General features: G+C 58.4%; 1 protein-coding gene across 4 annotated transcripts in view; it reads right to left on the reverse strand.

Moving 5' to 3' along the window:
* Positions 1–2,646: 2,646 nt before the first annotated feature.
* The window catches only part of Bicra (BRD4 interacting chromatin remodeling complex associated protein), a 68,102-nt gene continuing 43,245 nt past the window's right edge, over positions 2,647–27,503 (reverse strand). For 2 of the 4 annotated variants that reach the window (XM_026410456.2, XM_026410457.2), the window contains exons 2-15: positions 26,993–27,093; positions 25,235–25,280; positions 25,091–25,133; positions 22,945–23,010; positions 19,297–21,255; positions 18,583–18,759; positions 9,142–9,774; positions 8,821–9,001; positions 8,419–8,528; positions 7,625–7,686; positions 6,539–6,687; positions 6,293–6,387; positions 5,994–6,096; positions 2,647–4,611 (exon numbers count right to left, since the gene is read on the reverse strand). In XM_026410456.2, coding sequence (XP_026266241.2) covers positions 3,527–4,611; positions 5,994–6,096; positions 6,293–6,387; positions 6,539–6,687; positions 7,625–7,686; positions 8,419–8,528; positions 8,821–9,001; positions 9,142–9,774; positions 18,583–18,759; positions 19,297–21,255; positions 22,945–23,010; positions 25,091–25,133; positions 25,235–25,275 — 4,704 coding nt within the window. In that variant the 5' untranslated portion in view covers positions 25,276–25,280; positions 26,993–27,093 and the 3' untranslated portion in view covers positions 2,647–3,526. The remainder of the gene's footprint in view (positions 4,612–5,993; positions 6,097–6,292; positions 6,388–6,538; positions 6,688–7,624; positions 7,687–8,418; positions 8,529–8,820; positions 9,002–9,141; positions 9,775–18,582; positions 18,760–19,296; positions 21,256–22,944; positions 23,011–25,090; positions 25,134–25,234; positions 25,281–26,992; positions 27,094–27,503) is intronic. The other 2 variants (XM_026410458.2, XM_026410459.2) reach the window with 2 other exon arrangements.

Below are 27,503 nucleotides of genomic sequence, written 5' to 3' on the forward strand. Positions count from 1 at the left end.
GCCAGAGACAGAAGGCAGAATGTGGTTAGCTGGGGGTCACTGGACACTTACAAATGGTCAATATGTTCAGTTGTGCGTTATGTACATTTTACTACAATTTTTTTTAAAAGCAAAAATTTTTAAAAATGGATGGAGGTGACAGCCAGTGTGTCTGGATTTTAGTGGCTGAAGTACGGGTGCTGTTTCTCTTGGTTCAGACCCTGCCCTGCGTCCCTATTACTGGGCCATGTCGTGGGGCCTCCTGATTGACCCGGATGGTTCCTGTGGGAAGGGGAAACCCACAGACCACCACCAAGCTGCAGCTGCGACCCGCCAGCAAAGCTTATTTTGTGTGTTCATGGAATGGCAGCCGTTGCCTTCCTCTGCCCTGCGGCACGCAGTCACCCTTTCAGAACGGAGGCCCTGGAAATCACGGCCACCCTCTGAGTGTGGCCACCAGGGATCAGAGTCCTGTGATCCAAAACCAGAAGAGAGCCCTTCTCTCACAGAGCTTTATTCGGTCTAGAGCCAGGAAGGGAGCTAGCCCATCCCTCTGAGCCCCCATTTATCAGCTACCCACCCACAAACAACCCCACGGGCCTCTAGAGAAGATGGGCGTGTCTGACAGGTCCAGCCGCCACTGCCTCGGTCGCCTAGGCTGGCACAGTGGGCTTGGTTGCCACTCCCCCACCGCCCTTCCCCACTTGGCCGTCAGAGGGCGCCAGTGAGCCTCATCAGCTCACAGTCCTCCAAGGCTTAGAAGCTGGCTGTGGTCCCCTCTTAGAGGGAGAGCCAAGTCACCCCCTGGAGCACAAGATCCTATAGGATTAGGCTTCCTTTGTTCCCTCCTGACCTTACCTCTGTCTTCTGCCACTTACTTCCTGCGTTCCAACCCCACTGGTCACCTTGCTGTTGGCTGTTCCTTGAGTCTTAGATGCTCTTGGCCCAGAGATCCCTGATGTTTCCTGCTATATTTCATGCATGACTCTGCTTATATGTAACCTCCCTTGCCACCTGATCCTGAGACATGTCATGTGCAGTTGAACAGGCTGTTCATTGTACAAGTCACTGTGAATGGATGAGAGGGGGCTAGAATCCAGCTCACCTCCAAAATCCAGGAGGCTGCAGGAGAAAGGGGCACCATTTTCTAGTTTACAAAAAGGGGACTAGCGCCTCCCTTGAGAATGTCTGTTGTTGTAGGCCACCCAGTTTGTGGCATTTTGTTACAGAAGTCCAAGGAGACCAACACACTTTGATTTGACTCATCACTGTTTGGTAGCCAATCCTCAAGATGTGCGTCAGCCATATTGGTGAATCTGTCTACTCACCAAAATTTCTTTGAACACCTTAAATCAATACCCCTGGTACTTCCACGGGCATGCACAATAGGACAGCAAAATAGCAAGTCACCCCCACACGTGTTCCCAGGCAACGTGGAAGAGGAACAGGCGCCTCTGTGCGTTCCATTTCAGTGCTCATATTGCAAGCAAGTCCCTTTTATGTGGCACCACATTTTCCACATTCAGGAGCTTCTTGAGTGATTCACTGTTTAAAATGGCCCCTAGTGGAGACTGGAGAGCTGCCTTGGTCACCAAGCGCAAGGCTGTGTTGCGCCTCACGCGGGGGGATATGGATAAGCTGTGGCCAGGCACAAGTTCCATGCTGTTGGCTGAATTCTGAGCCAGGGAGCCAGTGGCACAAGGGTCCCTGGCTATCCTGGGAGACTGGCCCCAGGCCCCACCGTGGATACCTACATCCTTGCCTACTCAAGCCCTGATACAAAATGGCATAGTGTCTGCATATAATTATGCACATCCTGCTGTATGCTTCAAATCATCTCTAGGTGACTTGTCATATCTAATGCAATGTAAAGGCTAGATTATGGTTGTCATGCTGTATTGTTTAGGGAACTGTGACAGTCAAAAAACTCTGTACATGTTTAGTACAGATGCAGTTTTTACAGAAGCATTTTTGATCCTGTTGGCTGAACCCATAGATGGGGAACCCAGGGATGTGGAGAGCTGATTATATATATTAAAAAAGGTAATTTTAAACAGCAACATATGTTGGGTGCAGTGGTGCACACCTGTAATTCCAGAGACTCAGGAGCCTGAGGCAGGAGAATGGAAAGCTCCAGGCCAGGGACCTGGGGATATAGCTCAGGTGGTATAGTGCTCACCTCCTTTGCACAAGGTCCTGGGTTCAATGTCCAGACCAAAAAAAAAAAAAAAGAAAGAAAAAGAAAAAAGAAAGTTCAAGGCCAGCCTCAGTAATTTAGCAAGGCTCAAAACAACTTAGCGAGACCCTGTCTCATAATAAAAAGGGCTGGGGATGTGGCTCAGTGGTTAAGCACCCTGGGTTCAATCTCGGGTACTAAATAAAACAGCAATGAACATAAAACGAGCTGACATATGGATCAGCTGATGACAGCATCGTGGCCAGAGGCTGCCAGGACTCTTCTCCCACGGAGTGTTTCTGAGGATCATAGAATCTTACCCAGAATATTTAGAACGGCCTGCCTTGGGCTCAAAAACTGGTACGTGGTTAGTCCCTCCCGCCCTCGCATGCAGGCATGCAGGCCTAGCTCTTAAACCCCAACTCCAACCCCACCAAAGCAACAGGGCCAAAGGGGCTTGAGTACAGTTTTAAAAAAAAGGATCAGTTTTTAATTTACAAGAGTTCTAAATGTACAGAATTCTCCTTTAAAAAAATCGTTATACACAATAAATACAGTACAAAAAAATTTATCTTACAGTACTAGTTTTGTCTCCGAGATTTCAAAACGTGGCGCGGGCAGCTGGAGGCAGGAAGAGCAGAGGGAAGACCTTGGGGGAAGGGGGAGGCGCCCCCAGTTTTCTGTTGCTCAGATTTCAAAGTGGAGGGGTGGGAGCATGTGGGAACCTCTCTCACCTGCACGCGCGCCCACGCACGCGTACGCACGCGTACATACATACACACACACACACACACACACACACACACACACACACACACACCCCGAGACCAGGCACAGGGCTGGACACGCACACGCACGTCTGCGAGCCAGGCCATCTGGGACACTGGCTCCTGGCCTCTTCTCCGGTTTCCTTTTACAGCCAGTGGGGGGCGCTGGGGAGACGCTGCGCGAACCCGGGAGGACACCCCCAGCTCCAGCGCCCTGGGCCATGATCTGTGGATCCACACATTCAGGTACCTAGAGGTGAGCAGTGGGAGCCACCAGGTACCCCCATCCCAGGCAAACACTCGCACATGTCCCCAGACAGGGGCGGGCGGTGGCAGAAAGTGGGAAGAAACAAGAACTGACATACCAGGACGCCCCTCCTTTGGCTGGGGCCATTCTCCATTGCAGCCCCCTCCCCTAAGCCCACGCCCACTCTGCCCACTCTGCAGAGGCAGGAGGCGGGGAGGAGGCCTTTGTGACTCAAATAACTTAGGCAAAAAGAACTGTCAGGGGATCCCCGGCTCGGCTGTGTCCCCCAGGAGGCTATGGTCGGATGCCCAGCGGACGCCCTGGTGGCCGCGACAGGGAAGGGAAGACCAGCCGGTGTTATCTGTTCAACGTCCTGGCGCCGAGGCCGCCGTTGTGACTGGAGGGTGGGTAGGCCTCGGGCCTGTGCAGGGGCGACGGCGAGGTGGGCGTGACGGCCGCGGGGCCGGCGTGAGGGTACGGGGGTGCGGGCGTCCTGCCGGGGGCCTGCTGGAGGTTCAGGATGCTGTCGATGGCGCTCTGAAGGTGTTCGGTGAGCGTGTCGTCCTGCGGGCTGTCGCTGGAGAAGCTGGCCTGGTCCACATCGGGGGACTCGGACTTGCGCCGCTTGGCAGGTGGCAGCGGGGGCGCCTCCCAGGCGGCCTCCCCGCTGCCCCCGCCCTGCCCGGCGCTGGCTGTGGGCTCGGGCGGGGCCCCCTTCAGCATGCGCTGGTACAGCTCGTCCTCCACGGCTGCCAGCTCGCGGATGAGCCCGCTGGTGGCTTCGTCCACTTTGGTGGGCAGCGGGGCGGGACTGCCGCCCCGGGCCCTGCCTGTGCTCTCCGCGGCGCAGGGCGCCTCCACGTTCTCACGGTAGGTCTTCCGGAGCGGCAGGCGCGGGCAGTGCGCGGCGGGCACTGCGGCCTTGCGGTCGGTGGGCGGCGGGTGGTCCACAGTGCCGTTCATCTGGCCCGTGGGCGGCGGGGGCGGTGGGGGCCGTGGCGGGGGCTCGGCCACCTTGAGGGCGGCAGGGGGCGGCGGCGGGGGCTGGTGCACAGGGTCCAGGGCCGTGTTGTGCACGACCTTGCTGAGCCCGGCCTCCTGCTTGATCTTGAGCTTGAGGCCGATGCGGCTCCGGGCTTCATAGGTCTTGATAGGTGGGCGGTTGCGGGAGGGCATTGGGCCATCCTCGTCGGCATCCAGGGATGAGGCCGCAGAGGAGGAGGACGAGGAGGACAGGGAGGACGATGCCCTGGCCCAGGTCACCGACGGGGAGCCACCCGCTCCACCGTGGCGGATCACGAGCTTGGTGGGCAGGTGTGGAGGGGGCTGGGCTGAGGCCCCGGAAGCTGAGGACGATGGTGGGCCGTGGCCAGTCAGCCGATGACCCTCAGAAGAGGCTGAGACAGGGAGGCCAAGGGAGCGTGAGGAAGACACATACTCGTCTGCAAAATCAGAGGACAAAGAAAACCCACAGGAGTTAGGAGAGCGCGGAGGCCCCAGAGCAGAGCTAAGACTTGGTGTCACTGAGCACCTGCCCCAGGCAGGCTTCAGGCTGAGGCCTTGATTCTGCACATCCTCAGGGCACAAGGGCGGATGTGACCTATCAGCCATCCCAAGCCCTTCCTAAACTAAACCACACTTTCCCACAGGGCCACAGGGGCTGTTCAAGAGGTGAAAGAACTAACTAAAAGAATATAAAACAAAAGGCGCAGTTTCTCGGTCACACTGGCCACACCCGCCACACTGGCCAGCACCTATACAGCAGCGTCACCACCGCAGGTAGCTCTACTGGCCGCACTGTTCCGTTTGTGTATTTAATGTGGAGGGAGGAGGGTATTTCATTTGGTGGAGAAATCTGGTCTGAGGTGATGTGAGGGTATTTGTGGTCTTGACTACACAGTCCGCAAGCCCATCTCGTCCACTGCAGAAATCCTCACGTGTGTGTGCTCACAGGCTGCTTCCCAGAGACACTGTCCATGTACCGTGTCACAGGGTTTAGGATAAAGGACTGTATACCACTACTGGAACCTCCCACTTTACAGATGAAAGAGAGGTCCTGCGAGGGCAAGTACCTCGCCAAGGTCCCACGGCCAGTCAGTGCCAGAGCTGGTGTTGGAACCAGGGAGTTACGGTCTGCTTAGGGAAGCACCTCACCACCACGAGCTCCTGCCCCACTTCACCACAGCCACACCTCGCACCCATTTAGGTACCAGCTGCTACTTTTTTAAAAACTAAGGTTCATCACAACCCTCTGAGTTTGATTCCCAGCACCACACACACAAAAAGTAAATAACTAAAAATAAAAACAAGATCCAATCTAGCAGAATGAAAGCCCATGTTGGTGGCAGGTACAGGGACAGTGCTTTTCTCCAGGGAAGCACTGGAGGGGGTTAGACTAGAAGGTGGGTGAGGGCTAAGGGAACACTTTGGAAAACCATGGCTGGATTTGACTGTACCCTTTCCTGCATCGACTAGGGAGAGGCTTGTGAGAAGCAGTAAAAAGGCAAAAAAAAAGGGCCACTGGCTCTCCAGCAGGCACGGGACTGGCACCTGAGTGGGCACGGTCACTGCATGTTTTGTAATCCTGGAGCCCCAGTGTTTGCCTCTGGGTTCTCCTGCTCTCCTGGGGATGGCAGGATACTCCCTCACCCCAGGATCCAGGGGAGAAACCGACATAGGCATGAACAGTGTGAGGACAGCAGCGCCAGAGAGCCTGCCGGCCAGGGCGGACGCCACCTGGTGGTGGATTCAGGCAGGGGCCAGGTCAACGTAATCCTAAATCGCAGGTGGGTTGGGAGCGCCACTCCCTCCCCTCCTCTCTCACCTGGCTTCTCCTTGGCAAGCTGTTTATCCAAGGCAAGGGTGGTCTTCTCCTCCTGAATGAACATTCGGTCGATCATTACCATCTCAGCCGAGGGGCTCACCCTCTGGTGGGGTTGAGAAGAGAACACAGGTTAAGAAGCAAGACGGGGAGGGGGGGTGTCTTGTGATCTGACCTCCTGCCAACCTCTCTTCCCGCTAAGGGGCAGGAAGCCCTTCCCTTCTCAGAGAGGGGAAGGGAAAGGCTAGGGTCATAGGCGGGAGGGAGGGCAGGGAGGGGTGGCAGGGGGGTGTGGCCCTTACCCGGGACTCTTCCAGGAGCAGGAGCCTGTATTTATTAAGCATGGCCTGGGTGCGCTTCAGCAGCTGCGTGGAGACCGTCTCAAACTCCTCGTCCACTGCCAGGAAGACAAGCGACGGGGCCAGAAATGAGGGCTCAGACTGTGCTGGGACCGCAGGTCAAGTGCACATGCGCTGACCCGTCTCTATCCTTTGGGCCTCCTGCCCCTACCAGGGCCTGGGGGTCAGGGGACCATGGGGAGGCCTCACCTCTGTGGTAGTCGTTGGGGGAGGGGAGGGCGCCCTGGTAGACGTGGTAGGGCAGGAGGCGATGCAGGGCGTCCTCGAAGGAGGGGAAGGCCGTCTTGTAGTCGGGGTGCAGGACCGAGCCCTGGTGTCTGTGCAAATGCTCTAGGAAACTGGGGCAGGGAGGGGTGGGAGAGACCACACAGAGCAGGGTGAGGGCCAGGAGGGAGATGAAGGGCAAGGGCCCTGCATCGGGAGGCTATGGGCACACGTACCCAGCCTGGGCCCTGTTCCACTGACTCCCTGCCACCAGCCAAAGGCAGCAGTGCGACCATCTCCCCATTTTACAGTAGAGCAAACCGAGGCTGCGAAAGGTAAGGGAGTCGCTCCTGCCCCAAGTACACAGAGCAGAGCGCCAAGGAGTGCTGGACTGCAAGCTCACGCTCTGTGCTGTTCGGTCTCCTGCCACCTGGCAGCAGTGTCCCCCTGTTCCTGGCCCCACAGCCTCTGGGGAGCAGGGTGTTGTGGTGGGTAGGTGGCAAGATCCTGTTCCCTCCCTGGGCTGCCGCCTCCTCACAGCGCCTGCTACAGCGGTTAGGTCTCCATTATTAGGGACCGACCGCCTCCTGCCACTGGCCGGACTCCCAGCACACCTGGGGGCAGGGGCTCTGGTCTTGTCACTTTGGGGCTGCCAGCATGTACACACTCAGCACCTCATACACACTCGGTGGGAGGAGGACCAGCATCAGCGCCCACCACCCGAGCGCCCGCCTCTCCACCAAGTCTTTTCTGCCTCTCAAAACACGTCTACCCATGCAGCCAGGCACCCTCACCTGTACCCTTGGCTCTAACACCCACCTGCCCACAGGTTCCATTCCCTTCACCCCACCCTGTGCCAGCATGTCTGAGGCACTGAGGGAGACCCAGCTGCTGCCCCCCAGAAGCCAAGGCCTACTTGTCCCAGCCAACCCTCACCCCACTCTTGTCAGCACTGCATTCTCGGGAGGGGGAAACTGGGGGCCTGGAGGGTGCTGGGGGGGCAGAGACACTGCTGAGGAACACAGCCTTGGGGTGCAGGGGCAGGGCACAGGGCAGGCGGCACCCACTCACCAGGCCTCCTTGCTGGGCTGCAGCGTGGGGGGCTTCTTGAGGCTGCTCAGCTTGCTTTCGTACTAGGGGGGAAAGGAGGTGAGTGACAGCGTGATGGGGACCTTCCCAGGTGTCTGGACCTGCTCCCCTCCAGCCTGGGGCACAGGGAGGCAGGGGTCCTGGCCCCAGCTGCAGGGGAAATGTGGTCTGGGCTGCGCTGGGGACAGGGGAGAGGGTGACAAGCAGGCCCGAACCCTGTCCCCTGCCCAGGCTGGTCTCTGGGTCTGTCTGACTCAGGTCTCATGTCTCGTCCCTTCACCAGATGGCCCTGTACCCGAGCCACTGTCTGACATGTGGCCCCTCCATCTGCATGCTGTGTCTCCACCCACGTCACCCTCTTTCCCCTGCCTTGTCCTGTCTCCCTTCTGCCTCTGGCAAATCGGTCATCTCCACCTACTCTGGGGCCCTGGTCCCTCTGACCGCCCTCTCCCCAGCGTCTGAAGGCCAGTCTGCCTTACTTTGTCTTGGTGTCGCTGGCACCACCTGACCTTTGGGTCTGTCTGGAGTCCTGACCCTGTCCCTCCTGTCCATGTCAACTCCCATCTGGGACTGGCTCTCATATGTCACCGGCTGTCCTGGCACCTGTCTGTCCGTCTGGGTTTTGACCTCTAAATCTTGGTCAGTGGGTCCCATCTGCCCCTTCCTGCCCATCTGGCTGTTTCCAGTGTCCTAGTTCAGCCTGCCCCGCTGGCCCTGTCTCCCAGTTCCCTGATGACGCCCGGTCCTGCACTGACTCTGCTCTGAGGACCTCTTACCTGCAGCCCGGAGGACTTCCCTGGCCCGGATACAGTGGCCTTGGCCACACTCAGGGTTGGGAGGTTGCTGGCAAAAGTTTTGCTCTCGGCAGGAAGCAGAGGAGGGAGGCCTGGGCAGGGCAGGGAGACAGGTCCGGGGTCACTGGCACGAAGGCCAGCCGCACACATGTGCTCCCCTCTGTGCCCGCCACTCTCCTCCTGGTCCTCTGGCCTTGACAGACACAAGCCCTGGGTAGCCCTGGGCCAGGGCAACAAGCCCTGTCCCCTGCCTGCCTGTGGCCTGATGTCCGGGTATCGTCCTGGGCTGGCAACCCCACAGCTCTGCCCCAGCCCACCCCTTTGAATCTCAGCCCCCACCCCCCCTTCAGCCCGGGTCTCTCCTGTGTGGGCTCCTCCCCCTACCTGTGGTGGCCATGGGTGCCTGGGCAGGGGGATGGCTGGAGGCGGTGGGGGTCCCGGATGGGGCCTGCCCACTGACCAGCACAGAGGCAGTGGGGTTGGCGAGGGGCCCCAGGCTGGTGGAGGTCTGCGGGACGGTGGGGGCCCCCCCAGCCTTGTTCTGGAGAATGATTCCGGACGGCACCTGAAGAGGGGACAGGTGGTTGAGGGGCAGCGGCACGGGCTAGGCATGAGGGTGGCCAAATGCACCAGGGCCAGGGATGAAGAGCCGGGAAGCAGAAGGGATGGGCTGGGTGGGGCGGCAGTGTCCCTGTGGTCCATTACCTGGTGGAATCTCTCCAGAAGAGCCTTCGGCTGGGGCAGCGCTGGAAAGGGGGTGGTCACCATCTGGAAGGTCCGAGGAGGCGGTAGGGGGGGCGCCGTGGGCTCGGGGACCAGGTGGAGGGTTGGTGGGGGGGTGGGGGACTTGTGGGGTCCCTGGCCAGGCGGGAACTGGAGCTGGAAGTCGGGCGGCGTGGGGGCTGGCAACCTGGTGGGCATCTCGGAGGAGGCCGCCCCCGAAGAGGTGGAGGTAGGAGGGAGGTGGGGGGCTGGGGGCAGTGGACCCTCAGGTGGCTGGGACGGGGGGCGTACGGGGGGCTGGGGGGGGCCAGGGGCAGTGGGGGCTGGGGTGCTGGCTGGTGGGGGTACACCCAGCTGGTTCTGGATAACAAAGATGCCGGGCAGAGTGGGGGGCGCCTGGGGTGGGGGGCACGGGTGCAGGGCTGGCTCTGAGGGCGGGCGGGACAAGCTCTGGGGCTGGGAGGGGGGGCGGGAGTGGGGGCGGGAAGGGGGGCGTGACGGGGGCCGGGCGGGGTGCGGGGAGGGCAGGTGGGGGCTGTCTCCCAGAGGGGCCTGGTGAGGTAGTGAGGGGGACGAGGAGGGGCCCGGGCCCTTCAGTGGAGCTGCTGCTGGGATCTGGGCGGGGGAGGGAGGGAGAGGGAGGGGCGGGGTCAGAACAGCCTGGGTCCCACTGCTCCCAGAACTGAGGACCCAGCCACCCCAGCCCGAGCCCCACTCTGAGCCTACCTGAGTCCTGAGGAAGGACCCCACGTGGCTACCCTTCCCCTTCCACTCCGCCTTCTCCCTGTGCCACCTCATCCCCACTGCCCCCCACCTCCGCCTGTCCCCACCGTCTCCCCCACATTTCCCTGCCCTCTGACCTCCCTCTGCCTCCCCCGCCCTGGCCAGGTGAAGGCAGGTCCTGCAGGTTGCAGGTGGGCAGCAGCAGGGGAGCAGCGGCAGGCGGGGCAGCCCGGGCCCAGGGAGGCCAGGAGCAGGGAGCAGGGGGCAGAGCGGAGCATCCCGGCACAGCCAGGGCACAGCCAAGGGACAGCACAGGCACGGCTCTGTGGCCAGGGTGTGGGCGCGGAGGCTGGGGCCATGGAGCTGAGGGCAAGAAGCAGCTGTGGGAGCCTGGCCAGGCCTGTTCACAGCCACATGGGTGGGGAGATGCTGGCAGGTGAGTCCTGGGCCCCTGTCCAGGTGTCCTGAGCCCTGTCTGTCCACCTGCAGGGCCATGGCCGTGCGCCTAGCCGCACAGCCCTGATGAGGTGCCTGCACCCTTATCAGGCAGAGCCTGAGTCTGAGGACACAGGCAGCCCAGCACGTTCTGAATGCCACACAGCGACCTCCCCAAGCTGGCCTCTGCCAGAGCACCTCACCCCTCTGAAATCTCTTGCCCAAGAAGTCACCTGCCACCAACCCTGACATAGCAGCCACTATGCAGCTAGAGAGTGCCAGCCAGGAACCCAACACTGGCCCCACACCCTGACACCTGCAGATCTAGTGCACATGGCTGGGCACCCACACCGACACTGCCACCCCTCCCCCCGCCCCATGGCCATGAGAGCAGGGACAACTGGACACATTTCACAGAAGAGAAACAGGCCGGAGAGCCCCGGAACCACTGCCCAGTCTCCTGACGAGGACGGGTCAGGCTCGGAGGCCCTGACGGCGGCTCAGCACCTCTGCCTGACACCACTTGGCCACTGCCGAGCCATCTTCCAAAGCTGGCTGAGGAGGACCCAGGACCAGGGAGCTCAAGGGACCTGCCAAAGGCCACCCGATGTTGCCGTGCTCCAACGCTGGGCCTCGGCCATGGGCCTCCCATGTGGGGACAACGTGGATGCAAAAGCTCATGTTCCAGTGGCCTTGTCGGCTGAGAATCCTCCTCAGCATCACGGCAACTGTTTTGGAGTCACCACTAGCCCTGTCCTCCAAATCTGCGACCCTTCCAGCTCCGTACAAAACCTGGCCCTGAACCACTTCAGGGCAACTCAGAGACAAAACAATGAAAATAACCACACAAACACCTCCCTAAAGGATTACCACCCCTAGGAGAGGTCAGAGGGCCAGCCCCGCTCTCCACAGGACGAGGGGACAGTCCCCTAGGAAACCCTCCAGAAGGCAGCTTGGTCTGGGCCTTTGAAGGGTCATGACGGAACCTGGTCGATCTCGCTCCAGGATCTATGGTAAAGCACACTCAGCCGGAGCTCGGGTGGGAGGCAGAGGGGACAGGAACCGGCAAGGCAGGGGTGGGTCAGTGCCCTCTAGGGACGTTTATGACCTTGTGTGTCACTTTTAAAATTTGAGAAAGAGGAAGAAGGGCTAGGAGCGTAGCTAATGACGGCAGGGAACTTGCCTAGCATGCCTGAGGCCCTGGGTGGGACCCCAGTACCGCAAAAAAGAGGACAAGAAAGAACATCTGGCGCGGGCTTGCAGGCCTCCCACCGGGGACAACCCAGAGGACTGGGGACAACCCAGAGGACCAGCAGCCGGGAGGAGACCGGTGGGGAGGGACCACAGTGCCGCCCACTTACCACCCCAAATGCCTTCCCAGGGGATCAACAAACGGCCACACGGAAGTGCTGGAGAGCTATGTGGACAGGGAGGACGCCGCTGGCCATGGTGAGGGGGCAGCAGGTGAAACCAGACTGTGGCCAGCAGACTGGGTCCTGCAGTACATGCTAAGCTCACTGACTTGGATGACAGTCCAACAGGTGAGTACGAGAGTGCTCCTGTCCCCCAAGGCTGACCTATCACACTGAGATGTCCAGGAGTAAAGAGGTGTTGTTGGCGATGGGGTCTCAAGTGACTCCAAGGGGAGACGTGCCTACGGGTGAGAGCTCCGGATATGGCTAACAATGCAGAAGATTCACGGTGGGCGACAGGGTAGGCAACCAGCCTCCAAGTGGCCCCTGACGATCCCCTCCTCCTGGTGTTCAGTCACCTCCCACAAGGGACCAAGGCTGGTCTGTGACCAGTGCAATTTGGAATGGCAGGTGTGGTCAACCGTAGGTCACTTCCCAGATTCGGTTATAAAACAAGACTGCAAATGTCACTCTGAGCAGCCCCACCCGGCTCTCCTTCCACTGGGGAAGCCAGATGTGGCCTGTGCGGACCTGACCTTTACAGACCCCCCTCGGGGAGGCACTGAGGCCTCTGGCCAACAGCCACAGGAGAGCTGGAAGCAGACTCCCCAGCCTAGTGGGGCCCAGTGACTGCAACCCCAGCTGACACCTCGATCATGACCTCACGAGGGACGCAGAGGCAGACCCCCCAGCCCGCTGCTTCCAGGCCCTGACTCACACTGAGAGACACACTGACGCTTGCTGCTTTAAGCTGCTAAGTTTTAGGGGTCACTTATCACACAGCAACAGATAACTAACAAATGTGGTTAAAGAATAAAGAACTTTTCGGGTGCCCTGGCGCACACATGCCTGTAATCCCAGCAGCTCTGGAGGCTGAGGCAGGAAGATCCTGAGTTCAAAGCCAGCCTCAGCAAAAGTGAGGTGCTAAGAAGCAACTCAGTGAGACGCTGTCTCCAAATTAAATACAGAATAGAGCTGGGGATGTGGCTCAGTGGTCGAGTGCCCCTGAGTTCGATCCCCAGTACCAAAGAGAGAGAGAGAGAGAGAGAGAGAGAGAGAGAGAGAGAGAGAGAGAGAAATGCACATCAAAAGCAGCCCAGAGTGTCATGTTTTAACTCATCACTTTGAGAATAAGTCAAGTGTCCAGTAAAGACTTTCATGCACATTGTCCTCACTGGACAGTTGGCTATGACTCCAGAGGGGTGCAGTTCGCCCGCAGCGACTAGATCGCGAGTGCACATCCGCTTATTGCAGCAAACAAGCTCCCAGGAAGTGAACAGACTGCCGCGGGGGGAATGTGGCAGGGACTGGGGCTTCCTGCGGCGCCATGTGGAGCCTAATGCCCATCAGTAGCCACGTACCAGGGAGATGAACACCACTGTCCCCAGAGGAAGGCTTCCAACTATACTCGGGAATGAGGACACGTGCCCCAGGCCACCTAAACATATAATGCACAGTCTGGGAGCCAACGGGACAGAACGGAAAGCCGCCTTTCAGCACCCACACGAGGACCTGGAAGGGTGTACAAAACAAGTTGCCGTGGTTATCTGGAGGGGGACAGGTGGCAGTAGGCTGGGGAGGCAGGGCCAGGGTGACACACTGTGCCCTGACACAGAAGAAACCCACGATATTACCAACTGCACCCACAGGGTGCCATTACAGGGGATTTTTTTCCCTGTATCTTCTAAATTTTCTAAATAAGCATTAAATTCTTATGTGTATACATGTGTGTATATGTACATGTGTATACACACACCACACACACGTCCCTCATGGTGCTGGGGAGTGAGCCGCGGGCCTCGTGCATGCTCAGCAAGTGCTCTACTAGGCTGCACTCCAGCCCGATCAGTTTTGAAATCACTGCCACAGGAATATTTGTCAAGAGATTCTGGCCTGGGGACAGAGCTCAGTTGGTAGAGTGCTTGCTCTCTACATGTATAAGGCCCTGGGTTCAGTCCCCAGCACACACACACACACACACACACACACACACACACACACACACACACACAAAAGATTTCAGCTGTCCATGTGGATGGCAAGATGCTCGGCCTCGTGTATGATTAGAGAAAAGGACAGGGAACTGATGTTCTGTGGCCCAGGGAAGAGCAGGCTAGCTATGACCTGGTGCTGGTGGCCTGTGGGAGGAAGCCCTCGGTGGCCCAGCACCGTGCAGGGCAACCAGGTGACATTTATATAAAATGTTTGGGAAGCACTTTGCTCTGGAGCCCACGGTTCTCCTTCTAGAAATCTACCCTGCAGGTGTGTTCAACACGGACTCCAGTGTTTTAAGTGCTGTTGTTAGCCGTGACAAGGGACCACCTTGAGTATTCCTGAAGAGGGAACTGAATACATACTTCAAGGTGACTTCAAACAGCTGGCCCTGTGACGGCTGAATGGGGAAAGAGGTATATAAAGGAATTATGTCTGCACTGAGCACGTTCAGACATTTTTTTCTTACTATTCCCTGAGGAATACAGCGTGACAACACTCACATAGCACATTGTCTCAGGCACTGTAAGTCACCTATGAACAACCTAAAGCCCAGGGGAGCAGGTGCTGTCAGGGTGGGGCACTGCTGGACAGAGCCCTCGCCCAGCTCACACAGCCCTGGGTTCCAGCCCCAGCACTGTGAGAATCAACACTGGAAAATCCACGTGAGTTTACGGAGAGGCTCCGCAGCTACAGAGCCTCGGTGTCTGCGCGGGGGTCTTGGAACCAACCCCCCTGCAGGGAGGGAGGGATAACGATCATGAGCCACAACAGATAGACCTCAAAGGAGAGCACACCAAGGCCACAGGCCAGATCTGCCCACTGCCTGGCCTGGCCTACCGTCTTCTATGTCCCACAAGATAAGAAATGTTTTTACATTTTTAAATGATTGGGGGAAATTTTAAAGTAGAATAGTATTTTGTGACTCATGAAAATCATATGACATTCCAAATTTCAGCGTCTTGGAGTTTTACTGGAACATTCCAAGCTTGTTTGCTGTGGTTTATGCTGCTTCTCCACTACATGAGAGCTTAGGACCGGCACGCTGCTCATTATGGCGAGCTTGCCTGGAGAAACACATAACTAAACAATGGAGAAGGACAGAAGACTTGGCTCGGTTATTTTTGTTCCACAGTAAAACATACATTCTTTCCAGGCTCCCAACCCTGACCTAAGGACATTACATACATCGATTTATTTAGTCCTTGTAACTATAAAGTAGCTGCTATTATCCTTATTTTTACAGATAAGGAACCTGAGGCCCAGAGAGGCCAGCAACTTGCCCAAAGTCACAGAGCCAGGGGCCCAAGCACCCTTCCTCACAGTCCTCCCAGGCGTGAGTGCCAAATGCTCCCCGTGCCCATTCGCAATGACTCAAGTCACCCCATGGGCTGTGATCAGATTTACGAAGAACACAAGAGAGAGAATAGGAAACACTGGTGTGCATCATGCAGGGCACCGGGGAAGCTCTGTGTTCAGTGACACATACACACAGGTGTTCCCTGGGTGGTGACATTAAGAGGCACTCTGATCCAAGGTGGGTAGGGAAGTTGTCTGAGAGGCAGACTCCAACACTGTTGCTAAAGAAGCAAAGCTGGATGCACAACGCGGTTTGGGGGCTTCTGTCTGCACAGACATGAGAGGAAAATGCACATGTACACAAACACACACGCACACACACACGCATGCAAACGCATATGCTCGCATGCACAGTCAAGTCTACCTGGGTCAGAGCTCAGAGGCTGACAGCAAGGAATTACTGCTTGGATCTCATATGCTTCTCAAAGTGAGTGACCACATCGCTCCAGGGCACCCTTGGTGACCACTGACCCCCTCACTGCTCACTGACCACCACTGGAGAGCCTCCCACACTTCAGGCGTCATGGTAGGCAACCACTGCAAAGGGCCAAACCTGTGCACTGTCCCAGGCGGCCTGTGTGTGATGGAATCAGCTCACATCCCTACCTGCCGGTCCAAGTGCCCACAGGGTCACTACCATCCCTGGGCGCTAGCCTGTGCACAGCCACCGCGTGGTCAGTCGGGGGCCTCACTCCATTCTGCAGGTGAGGAAACTGTACTTCTGAGAGCTGACTACACAGAGCGGGATTCACACCCGGGCCTGTCTCTTGCCACAAATTGCCAGGGTTTGGATCCAGGCTCTGCCCTGACCAGCTGGGCAGCCTGGGCAAGCAAATTCATCTCTCTGGGCCTCAACTTCCTCATCTGTAAATGGGGGATGAACACCACCCACCTGAAGGAGGCGCCATAGGGTTTCGATGAGAGGCTGGCTGTGAAGTGTGCGGCTTGCACCGAGAGACGACAGAAAGGGCTGCCATCTGTGGAGTGATTGCCACACACCCTCTTCCTCAAGCCTCCAGCCCTTCAGCCATTTCCAAACCGTCCCCCAAACCCTTGCACTCCTCTCCCTCGTCTCTGCTAGCTCCCAGCCTGAGACACTGCCCCCTTTCCCTGGAGACCCCCCCAGCCACCTCAAGGTCTCCACTTCCACTCTCGTCTTCCGACAAACCATCTTCCAATAGCAAGTAACGGGAGCATGCCGCGGCCTGGCTGGGGACTGTACACCCCTTCTAGATCCAAACTTCTCGATGGCCCATGGGAGCTGCGGCTTCTGCGACCCATTCTTGCTCCGCCACTCCTCCCCACTGCCTCATCCCAGCCTGGGGCTCTGCAAATGCAGGGTCCCCTCAGGGCATAGGCCCTCCTGCACAGGGAGCGGTGCCCCTGCTGCATTCGCTGCTGCCACCACCGCCAATGCCCTCTCAGGGCTGGCTGCAGGACGGTGACGGGCCTGAGTCTCCCTCCACTTCACTGTGGTGGGCTCGACACAGAGCCGGCAACGGAGTGCTCCTGAGGCTAGGTGTCCCTCCATCCTGTGTTCCCATCCGCTAGGCACCCTCTACCTGCCAGGCACTTCTGGGCACAGGGGACTCATCCCCTGCCCTCCTAGAGCCTGGATTATGGCAGAGAGTGCGAGTTACTCAACAGAGACCGTGCCCTTTGGTCAGGAGGACACGAGCACTTTGGAGAAGGCAGGAGCAGGCTGGGCTGCAGTCTCTGAAGTGCCTGGGGAGGAGCAGATAGGGCCCTCGACCTGGGCTGTCTGGGACTTCGTTTTGCTTTTTGGTACCAGAGACTGAACCAAGGGGTGCTTAGCCACTAGCCACATCCCCAGCTCTTTCTATTTTATTTGAGACAAGGTCTCGCTAAGTTGCTGAGGCTGGCCCTGAACTTAAGATCCTCCTGCCTCAGCCTCCCAAATTGATCCAGGACTCTGTTTTAAAAGTGAAACTTTTTTTCTGCCATCGAGAGCTGAAGGCTGTACTGGTGAACAGGGAGGGCCTATTGCCTCAGGACGAGCAGGAGAGCTAGCACTCAGCACGCATCTTCTCATCCACAACCACCAAGGCGCAAGAGTGCACAGGTCTCCACAGTGCCCTCAGGAGGGCTCCCACACCCTAGAGGGGTGGCCTGGAGAGGAAGTCACCAGCCAGGCAGCTTCAGCTCATGCATTTTCAAAACAGGACCCCTCATCCCCCTGCCCCTTCCTGCCTTTCTCCCTGGGTGCCATCCTAACCCTGTGTCTCTTTGATGACTGTCACAGGCCCCAGGCCTCCTCCCATAATGACAGCTAGCAGCAATAATGACCTAACCATTTCTGGCGGATTCCCTCCTTCACTGCCTACAGCTGCTGCCCCTCCACCATCCAAGGGAGGCCTGAAGAAGCAGGTGGCTCAATGTCACATGGCAAAACCACAGCTGTCCAAGGCCAAAGGCCATGCTGATCTCTGCCACCTGGCCCATGCTGAGGCCACTCCCTCTTCTCTCCACCTGTCCCTTGTCCTTTTCAAAGACTGCACCATCCACTCCTGCAGAGCAAAGTGGCCCTCCATGACTTCTTATGTTTACATGACAATGACTCATATGAGATAGGAGCTCATTTTCCCTACAGGTAGAGTTTCTATAAATCAATAATAAAATGACCAGTGACCCAAACTTTAAAGCAATTTCGTAGAACAGAACTTACAAATAATCCTTCCTCTGAAAACTTGCCTGACCTTATTCATAATAAAAGAAATACGTATGGAAACAACATACGGTAGTTGTCGTCACCTATCAGCTTGACCAAGTTCAATGCCAGCGAGACTTCAGGAAAACAGGTACAAATCACATACTGATAATGAAGATCAAGCCGATTTAGACCCACAGAGGGCAATCTGGCCAAGGGCAACCCCCTGTAAGAACTCAGCCCACAGAATCATGGACACATTCATTCTCTACAGCTAACGACCAAGCCTGGCCGAGCACGCCACCACACAGCTGTAGAAAAGAAGAATGTCTCTAAGGTCACTGGAAATGATAAGATGCGACCAGTAGGCAGAGTACGTTGTGTTTGTAAAAATGGAAAGAATGCACGTGTGACTTTCCTCTAAGTACAGAAAAGAACTGCAAGACGCCACCCCAGGGAGCTTCAGAGGCTGAGGAGGGGGCTTTTCACCACCCCTTTTGGCATCTCCTGGGATGTGAACCCTCGGGGGCGTCACTTACTCCAGCGTGAGCCTGGCAACTTTAGGAATAACTCATTTCCCACTGGAGGCATCCTGTGTCCCTACCTAGAGTGTGGGCTCCCAGGGCTGGACCTGGTCTCACCGGTCCCCGCTCTCTGGAGACACTCACAAAATATGGACAGCTGGCGGCGGGGGGGGGGGGGGGGGGGGGCAGGGGGCCAGGGGGCACACCGAGTCAGCAAGACAGAGGCAGGCAGGGCAGAGCGGGGAGGAGAGCAGGAGCAGGGGCGAGGCTGGGTCTCAGCCAAGGACAGAGGCTGCTGGGGTTCATCTACCTGGGGGGCTGGAGCCGGGGAAGCCTGGCTGTCGGGGGCCTGAGGGCCGAGGCCAGCTCCTTTGGCGGTGGGGGTGGCCAAGGCTGGGTCTTGGGCGGGAGGCGGGGCGCTGACTATGACCGAGGCAGGCACGGAGAGGTGGGGGCCCTCTGTGGAGAGGGGCTGCTGGCTCCTCTCCTGCAACGGGCAGCCCGCACAGGGTCAGAAGACACCCCACGGACCCCCGCCCCCCCACCAGAGACCGCTGCTCCTCTGGGTCCAGAGAACGTGTGGTGGGCAGCCAGCGTTCGGGGCCAGGGAAGCTGCAACCCGGGCCCTGGCACCAGTCCATTGGGTGTCTTCCAGCCCCACCCACTCCCCCCTTCTGCTGTCTGTCTGTCTGTCCGTCGCCCGGTCTTGCCCACTGAGAGGTCCTCCTCCTTGTCTGTCAGTTGGCTAGCAGGTCCCTTCCCCTGCCTGTCCGTCCTTCCCCTGATCTGTCTGTCAGTCAGTCCTGCTCTCTGCACACCCGCTGGCCAATCTGCCAGTCTGCCCCTGCTGTCTCAGCCAGGTCCTTCACCCTGACCTCCTGGGGGTCAGCTGTGCCCACGGTACCTGTGCTGAGACACTCCCCCCTCCGCCGCTGGCTGCCTTTTCCACATCTGGTTTCGGCTGGGGGGCAATCCTCAACTCCCCCGCTTGGCCCAGTCCCCCCGCCTGGCCCAGCCCTGGTACCTGGGGCAGGAACATCTGCAGGGAGTCCTGAGTGAGGATGGCCGTGGCGGCTGCAGAGGGTGGCTGCCCCAGGACGATCTTCTCCGGGCTGGATGCCAGTCCTGGGCTGGGCTGGGGGGTGGTAGCCTGAGGTGGGGCAGCAGCCTGAGGGGTGGGGGCCTGTGGGGGTTGCTGCACTTGAGGCTGTTGGAGGCCCAGAGGCAGTGGCGTGCTGACCGCTGGGGGGACTGGGGGAGCGGGCTGCACCGTGAGGACCGGTGTGGCCTCCCCGGTGGTGGCAGCGGGGGTAGCCGGCTGCACCAGCCCATCGGGAGTATTGAGCATGGCCACGGCACTAGGGGGCAGCGTGACCCCCTGGAGGACGGTGGTGGCAGCAGGGCCAGCGGGTGCCGGCTGGCTCTGTGTGGGCAGGCTGCCGGCAGCGAGTGACACGGGCATCTGGAAGAGTGCGGGCTGGCCCACCTGGATGGGGGCGGCCGAGAGGATGTGGGCAGCACTGTGGGCCCCTGAGTGCGGGGCCAGCACAGGGCCCAGGCTCAGCGGGCCTGCCAGGTTCTGGTTGGTGAGGATGGGGTTGGCGATGAGTTGTCCACCTGCATGGGGGGCGGTGGCGGTCAGGATCTGTCCCCCCACGTTGGCCGGCAGGGCTGAGAGTGACTGGGGGAGCTGGACGGCAGGCGTGCCGGGCAGCAGGAACTGGTTCTGGCCGGGCAGCATGTGCTGGGCTGGGATGACGATGCTGCTGCCTTGGTTCAGGAGGTGGAGGCTCATGGACTTGTTCAGGGTCCCGGGGGCCGGGGATGGGGCTGCACCCGTGGTGGTGACAGGGGGCTGCTTGAAGACGTTGGCCTGCAGGGCGGGCGCCGGGAAGCCCGAGAGCACCACGTTCTGGCCTGCCTTGCTCGCTGCCATGAAAGTCAGGTTCTGGGGGGCCTTGGGCGGCTGCTGCAGGGTCCCTGGCTCGCCCTGGATGGTGAGCGTGGCGCCCGTGGGGGCGAACGGCTTGGGCGTCAGCTGGTAGAGCTTGGGGGGCAGCACGCCTGCAGGCTTGGGCTGGATGGGTGTGGGGGTGCGGTGCAGAATCACATTGGGTGCTGGCACCAGTGGCGACGTGCCGAGGCCGGGGGCCACTGCCAGGGGCTGTCCTGAGGGTGCCCCGCTGGCTGCTGCCGTGGCTGCCCCCGCCCCCGCAAACACAGAGTTCCCGTTGAGTGTAGTGGCTACGGCCGCCGGGAGGCTCTTCTGGATGACCAGGCCAGCCCCCTGGGGGGACACACCAGCTGAAGCCAGGGTCACTGGCTCTGAGGGCCCAGCTGCTGAGGCCAGGTAGCCGCTGACAGGCACCTGCTTGGCCAGCAGCTGGGAAGTGGGTGGGTTGAGCGCCATGACGGGCTGCCCCACCACCTGGATGGGTGCCAGGCCAAGGGTGGCCGCTGTGGTCCCCCCAGGGCTGCCATTGGGCAGGCCCTGGAGGCCTGGGATGGGCTGCAGGGTCACATTGCCCAGGCCTACGGGCTGCAAGAAGGGCTGGACACTCAGGGCCTTGTTGACCATGTCCTGGGGGGGGACCAAGGCCTGGTGGGTCAGCACAGTGGGTGGGGCCTGCAGCCCCAGAAGGTCGGCACTGCCTGGGAAGAGGGCCTGGGGTCCTGCCGCCACAGCGGCTGCCCCTGCAGCACCCGTGGGACCGGCCCCACCATCCGCGGGCTGCAGGGTGGGCAGTTGGAAGGGACCCAGGTCCAGCTCAGCCTCGGCCTCGAGCGTCTGCTCGGTGATGTTGGCTTCCTGGAGACTCTGCTGCAGGATGTCGCAGGGCTGGTCGGCGCCCCCGCCGCCCCCGCCGCCCCCTGTGGCGGGCGAGCCCAGAATGTCATCTTCCAGGAAGTCCAGGTCCACGCTAGGCGCCGGCTGGCTGGGCTCTGGGTTCAGGTGGTTGCCAGGAGCTTCTTGCACATGGAGCTGGGGTGAGGGAGGGGAAGGGGGAGAGCTGAGGTTAGTGAAGAGCACACCCGGCGTCACTGTCACTGAAGCCTGTTCAGGAAACTCCACGGGGCTGGGCTGCGGCTCAGCGTCAGAGCGCTTGTCTGGCACTTGCGAGTCCCTGGGTTCGATCCCCGGCACCACATAGAAATAAATTAATAAAACAAAGTATCATGTCCAACTACAACTAAAAAATAAATATTAAAACAAAAAAACGGAAAGAACACTCCAGCCAGAATGCAGTGGCCCTGCGATGTGACCCCAGCTCTGCCAGTGCCTGGGTGGCAACCTGGGGCTTGCTTAGTCTGACTTCAGTTTCTCACGGGTCCCATCAGCAGATGGTAATAAAAATGAATTTTTAAATAGTTCCTTTTTATTTTTTATTTTGAGTCAGGGTCTCACTAAGTTGCTTAGGGCCCCCCTGAATTGCTGAGGTTGGCCTCAAATTGCAATCCTCCTGCCTTGGTCTCCTGAGGTGCCAGGATTATCCGCGTGCGCCACCATTCCTTGTGAGTTCAACATTTCCAAAGCCCTTTTCAGCCTGAGGGGGACACAATCCAGGCTGCGCGTGTGTGAGCTGGAGCCCCACGGGCAGTACTTGGGCTTGGAATATGTCATCTTCACTAATCTTAGACCAGATAATGGATCAAAACCTGTAACTTGAAAGTTCTGAATGAACCCACGGAGGGCTTAGAGCAACGCCCAGAACAGCACGCGTGTGAGAAACAGAGCGGTTATTATTGTCCCTGTTTTTAGTAAAAGCCCAGCAAGAGGTGCTGCTACATCCTCCTTCCAAGCAGGGAGGCCACCTGGGCCCCAGCTGGTGAGGAGAGAGGAGGGGGCACCGCAGGACAGGGCTCTGTTTGGCCAAACTGAATGAGCACCTGGGAGGCCGCTGTGCCCCGGGGTTCTGAGGCCAAATGGTACGAAGTGCCAGCCTTAGGGACAGTGTGAGAACTCACCGACACCAGGTGTGAAATGTGCTAGGAACCCAGCCGGGGACCTCACAGGTGAAAGAGTGACAGTTACGATGGGAATAACGATCACAAAATAATAAAAGTACAGGGTTATCATCGTCTCAGGTCTATACACGTAACAACTCTGCCGGGACATGTTGTAGTTGTTTCTAAATGTAAACATTTATGTCATGAAAGGCAGATTACTCGGAATATAATATTATAGTCGCTGGAAGAACTAAATGGAAATTAGCATCCCCACCATTTGTACCTTAAGATACCGAGAGCCGGGCGCAGGGAACGAGGCCAGGGCAGGGGCCCGGCTGGTGCTCCAGTGCATCCCAACTTCCCCACTCCGAACTTTGTGGTCACCACACCTTCATCCCCCAGGCAGAGGCATGTCTGTGTGAGGAGGCCCCTCCCCAGGCCACCCAGGGCAGGACCCCTGCCTTCCCCCACCCCTCTCTCCAGAGCAGTGTCCCAGGGTGAGCCCAGCTCCCAGAACTGCTCTGCACCAGCTGGCTCAAGGACACGCTGGCCTCACACACGGTCAGGGAAGTCCAACCGCGTGGACTGCCCCACCTTGTTCCTGGTGACTGTCCCCTGCATTGGCTCGTCAAAGCCTCCAGGGCATACACCCAGGCTTTCCCTCTGGCCTTTGGGGCCTCCTCCCACTGCCTGCTTTTTGAGCAACTCGAGCGTGGACACTTACCCCAGGACCTTCATAGAAGGCACTTTGGGACTCCCCAGGGGCATCCAGGAGGTCATCGCTGTCCAGCTGCAACAAGACCCGTCCCCACCTGAAGTTAAAGGTCAGCAGGGCAGGCCCAAATTCTAGAGCAGTAACCCTGAAGGCAATCTGGGGTTATTCTAGACAAAAAGAGGAGGGTGAGGTGGAGGGTATAGGAACCTTGGCCCCAGAGAAAATGGGCCTGGTGGCCCACTCAGAACCCAAGGCAACCCAGGCCCAGGCCAAGCCCCAGGCTGGCCTTCAGGGCTCTTCTGGTGTGTCTTCCTTGGACTTGAGACTTCTGCCTCGGTGCCTGTGGCCAAACCCTGCCCCTGTCTTTGGCCCTCAGTCTCGGCAGCGCGTCCTTCGGGTGCTACCTGCTCCCGACCACTGCCCTTCCCTCTCACCAGGTCACCCCTTCTCCACACAGCTCACTACCTAACACACCACAGGGGCCTGTTTCTGAGAGGGTGAGGCCCGGTTCTGAGTTCCAGGAGCATCTCTGGTGCCTAGAACAGGCTCTGGCATCCATACTTAAGGGCCCAGTGTGGGTCTGTCCATGGCTGAGGACTTCTAAAATTTTCTCTCAGCTGAAGGTCTCTCCAGAACCCCAACTTGTATATCCAACATCCCACCAGGACTTCTGGAATCTGCCCTGAATTTCAATTCTTAGAAACACAGCACTACAATCCATTTAGTTGCTCAAGTCAAAATCTGGAAGTTGCTCGAGGCCCTCTCAATCCCCTGACATTAAATCCACTAGCAGTTCTATTAGTTCCACCTTCCAAACAGATCCTGAGCCAGCACTTCCCACCCCCCACTGCCTGAGTCGCAGCCAGGCCAGTGTCCCCCACTGCCTGAGTCGCAGCCAGGCCAGTGTCTCCCGCTGCATTTGCGCCAGCTCCAAGACTTACTCGGTACCTCTCCTCTCTAGCACGGAGCTCATCCCCTCCCTCTGAGCGTGGGCCAGGACTCTCTGCTGTGAATACAACATGACAGAAGCGACCATGCAGGACTCTGGAGACTGGGTCATAAAAGGTCCTGTGGCTTCCTCCTTGTTCTTTCAGATCATTCCTCCGGGGGAACCCTGCTGCCATGTCCTGAGGACACTCCAGCAGTGCCACGAAGAGGCCCACTTGATGAGGAACTCAGGCCTCCTACAAGCAGCCATAGGCAGGAGTCATGGCAAAAGGACATTTTCTAGCCCCAGAGAGCCCTCAGATGACACAGCCCCCGTCAATGTTTTGATTGTGCCATCATAAGAGTCCCTGAGCCAGAAACATCCACTTAAGCTGCCTGCAAGTTCCTAAGTATCACAAACTGTAACAGATGTCTCAAGTCATATGGAGATGATTTGTTGCAAGGCCAGAGAAAACTAATAGAGCTGCTCATAGCCTCACCCTTGCTCCAATCTCTAGGGTGAAAACTGAATCTCGGATTCTCTTGCTCAATAACCCATGAGGGCTGCTGTCACGTTCTGAATGAAGAATCTAAACTCCTTTGTCAGGGCCTCCCAGGCCCTCATAACCTGGTGACTTCTGTCCACTCCATCTTACGTCCTACTAGTTTCCACTTCAGTTTGGCCCAATCAGCTTTCTTTCTGTTCCTTGAACATGCCACTCCCTTTCCTACCTTTGTATCTGCCAGGAGCACTGTGGCTACCTTCAACGTCATCCTCTCTGACCACAGCAGCTAATGGAAACTCTTATCCCTTTCATTTTCTTTTAATTGTGTGTGTGTGTGTGTGTGTGTTTGTATGTGTACGCACACACACATGCAACACATTGCCAGGGAATGAATGAGGGCCTTGTGTGTGCTGGGCAGGTGTTATACCACTGAGCTACACTCCAGCCCAAACCTCTTTCTTGCGCAGAAGACATCATTATTTCTCACCATATTGTGCACAGTGGTTTCATATTACCTTTATTAATTATCATCTTCTTTGCTTAGCAAAGAGATACATGTGGTGTAAGGGCAAGAATTTATCATTTTGCTCATCAATATAACCCCAGTACCTGGCTTACACAAAGCACAGAGCAGACATCTATTGAATCAAGGGGACACATTTCACTGCCAATTAATTCCATAGCTCTCTATCTAGGAATGCCTCTCTCTGACCCATATTTACCTTCTCGGATCCATGCAAGAAGTCATTGAGGGCCTGAGGGTCACTGAAAGAGAGAAAAGGAAGAGTCACTGAGGAGGTGAGCTGGGAGGGGGAAGGGGAGTGGGGTGCTTGAGAGAGAGGGCGGGTGGGGAACCCATTACTCACCAAATCACGTCTAGTAAGCATCTCCCATCCTCATCATCCATCGCCACTGGATGGGGTGGGGTCAGGAAGAGGGCGAGGGAGACAAGGTTAGATCGTGACAGTTTGCTCAGTCCCCTCCCTTCAGGGGAGCCCCCTGGAGGGGTCAGAGTTTCTGCTTCCTTGAGTTTGTGGGGACAGATGAGAGCGGGTGCCCTCCCAGGCAGAAACTCCTGACCAAAGACAGCTCCCTTTCCTCATCCCCAAACTCCCCCAAACACCTGAGGATGACAATGACAGTGACATCAGCTGGGACCACACAGGCCCTGTGCTAAGTGCTTCAGATGCATTTAGCTAAATGAGTCCTCTAGGAAGCCTGTGTGTTGTGGGGGGGAGTGCTGCCACCTCTACTCTGCAGATGAGGAGCTGGCGGTGCCAAGATGGCTGCTCTCTATTGTGCAGCAAGCAGGTGGCAGAGCCAGGCCCTGAACCCAGGGCGCCCCAGGCCTGCTCTTCACCTGTGTGCTGCCTGCTCCCTGGAGAAGGGCCTGGCTCAGAGTGGCACGTGGTAGGGGTCTGCCCCGTGAAGGAGCAGATCAGGGAGGGAATTGGGGTGGGGCCTATGGTCCCAGGTCCCAGGCCCCCTGAAGGCCATGCGGTGTGGTTCTCAAGGAAGGGAAGGAGATGGGGGAACCAAGGTAGAGGAAGGGGAGAGGGGCCCATGGGGTGGGCTACCCTCGCTGTCGGAGTGATGAGGATGGCGAGGGCTAACATTTGCTGAGCGCCTGCCTCATGCCAGGCCTGGGCAGGTCACAAATGTTTGCCTGTCACCCCCGTGAGGAAGGGGTGTTCCTCCCCTGTCCCTCCAGACTGCCATCTTCCCATCTCTAAAGTTCATCCAGCCGCACCCCTCCCCCTAGACAGTGGACCCGCCCACCCATCCCTTCCTGCCCCCCCCCCCCCCCCCCGGGGTTCCTTCTACCATCTCCCTTCCCTAGGGACACAGCAAGGGAGACAGAGTCCTCGAGCAGTGGGGGCTCACAGTCAGGCCTGGGGGGCTCTCACCTGCTGGTGTGTGCACGTAGGGGAGGGCCCTGAGCCCACTGAGGGCTTGGTGACTGCACAGGCAAAGCCCCGTGCGTTCATGATCCTGCATGCTCTTTGTGGGTTCGCAGCCCCTCACCCCAGTACACCCTCTGGACGTGCCTAACAGCGACCTCCTCTGGGCACCCTGACCCACCAGCCTCGAGTGCTCTGGGATGGAAAGGAAGAGTGTGGGCCAGGGCCTCCAGTGGAGGCTAGGGCTTCTCTGAGAAGTGCTAGCGGAGGCTGATGAAACCCAAAGGCCTCTGGCCAGAAACATGCCCCAGCGACACACTGCATGTGCTCAGGGGTCACAGATGGCCCTCCTGCCACACAGCGCAGAGAGCCGCATAGCTGGGGCACTCCTGGGCTCTGCACATGGGTGGGGACACACGTTCTCCTGCCCCACCGCCAGCCCCCCGCTGTGCTTCCTTCTGCCACAAGCCCTGCCCTCCCCAACTAGCCAGGGCGGCCCACCAAGGCCAGAGCTGCGAAGGATCTGGAGGAAGGGGAAAAGGGGCAGTAAGGTCCTGTCTGCAACTGGCACGAGGCAGGGGGATGGCCCAAGTGACCTAGGCTGGAGCAGGAAGAGCGGAAGGAGGTCGCTAAGATAGATTTTGCCAAGTGGGAAAGTTCCTTCCTCATCCCACAGCCATGGTGGACCCAGGGAGGGGCACGGAGGGATTCTTCCCTGGTTACCTGCGCTACAAACGAATCATGAAGGGAAGGAGGGGGTGTCCGCTCCAGGTCTACGCGGGGCCCCCCGCTGGGGACTTGGAGAGTGTCCTTTCAGGGGCCAGCTGCAGAGAGAGAATGAGAGAGGTTGTGAGTGAGACAGAGGCGCAGGGTCAGGGATGGGTCAGCAGACAGAGGAGATGGCGAGGGCTGAAAGGGCAAGGCTAAAGGGGTCGCAAGGACAGCGGGGACGAGCATGAGCTGAGGCCATGCGGTTCCCAGCACACAACACCACGTGCCCGCCGCCATGGCGTGCACCAGGCTGCAGTGCGTGCACCAGAGGTGGTCCCGGGCAGGGCCAGTTCTCCTTCCTTAAGGCCACTGAGTCCCACAGAGTTGTCACAAGCACTGAACTAGTGAACATGGAGCCACTGCTCCTGGAGACGAGGGCAGGTTTCTGTCAACCAGCCCAACGTCCCCCAGGTTTCCCCGTTTCAGGACACCCCTCAGCAGAAGCTGTGGACACACCACAGGG

Source organism: Urocitellus parryii, chromosome 15 (assembly GCF_045843805.1).
Source record: "Urocitellus parryii isolate mUroPar1 chromosome 15, mUroPar1.hap1, whole genome shotgun sequence".
Taxonomy (NCBI): Eukaryota; Metazoa; Chordata; class Mammalia; order Rodentia; family Sciuridae; genus Urocitellus; species Urocitellus parryii.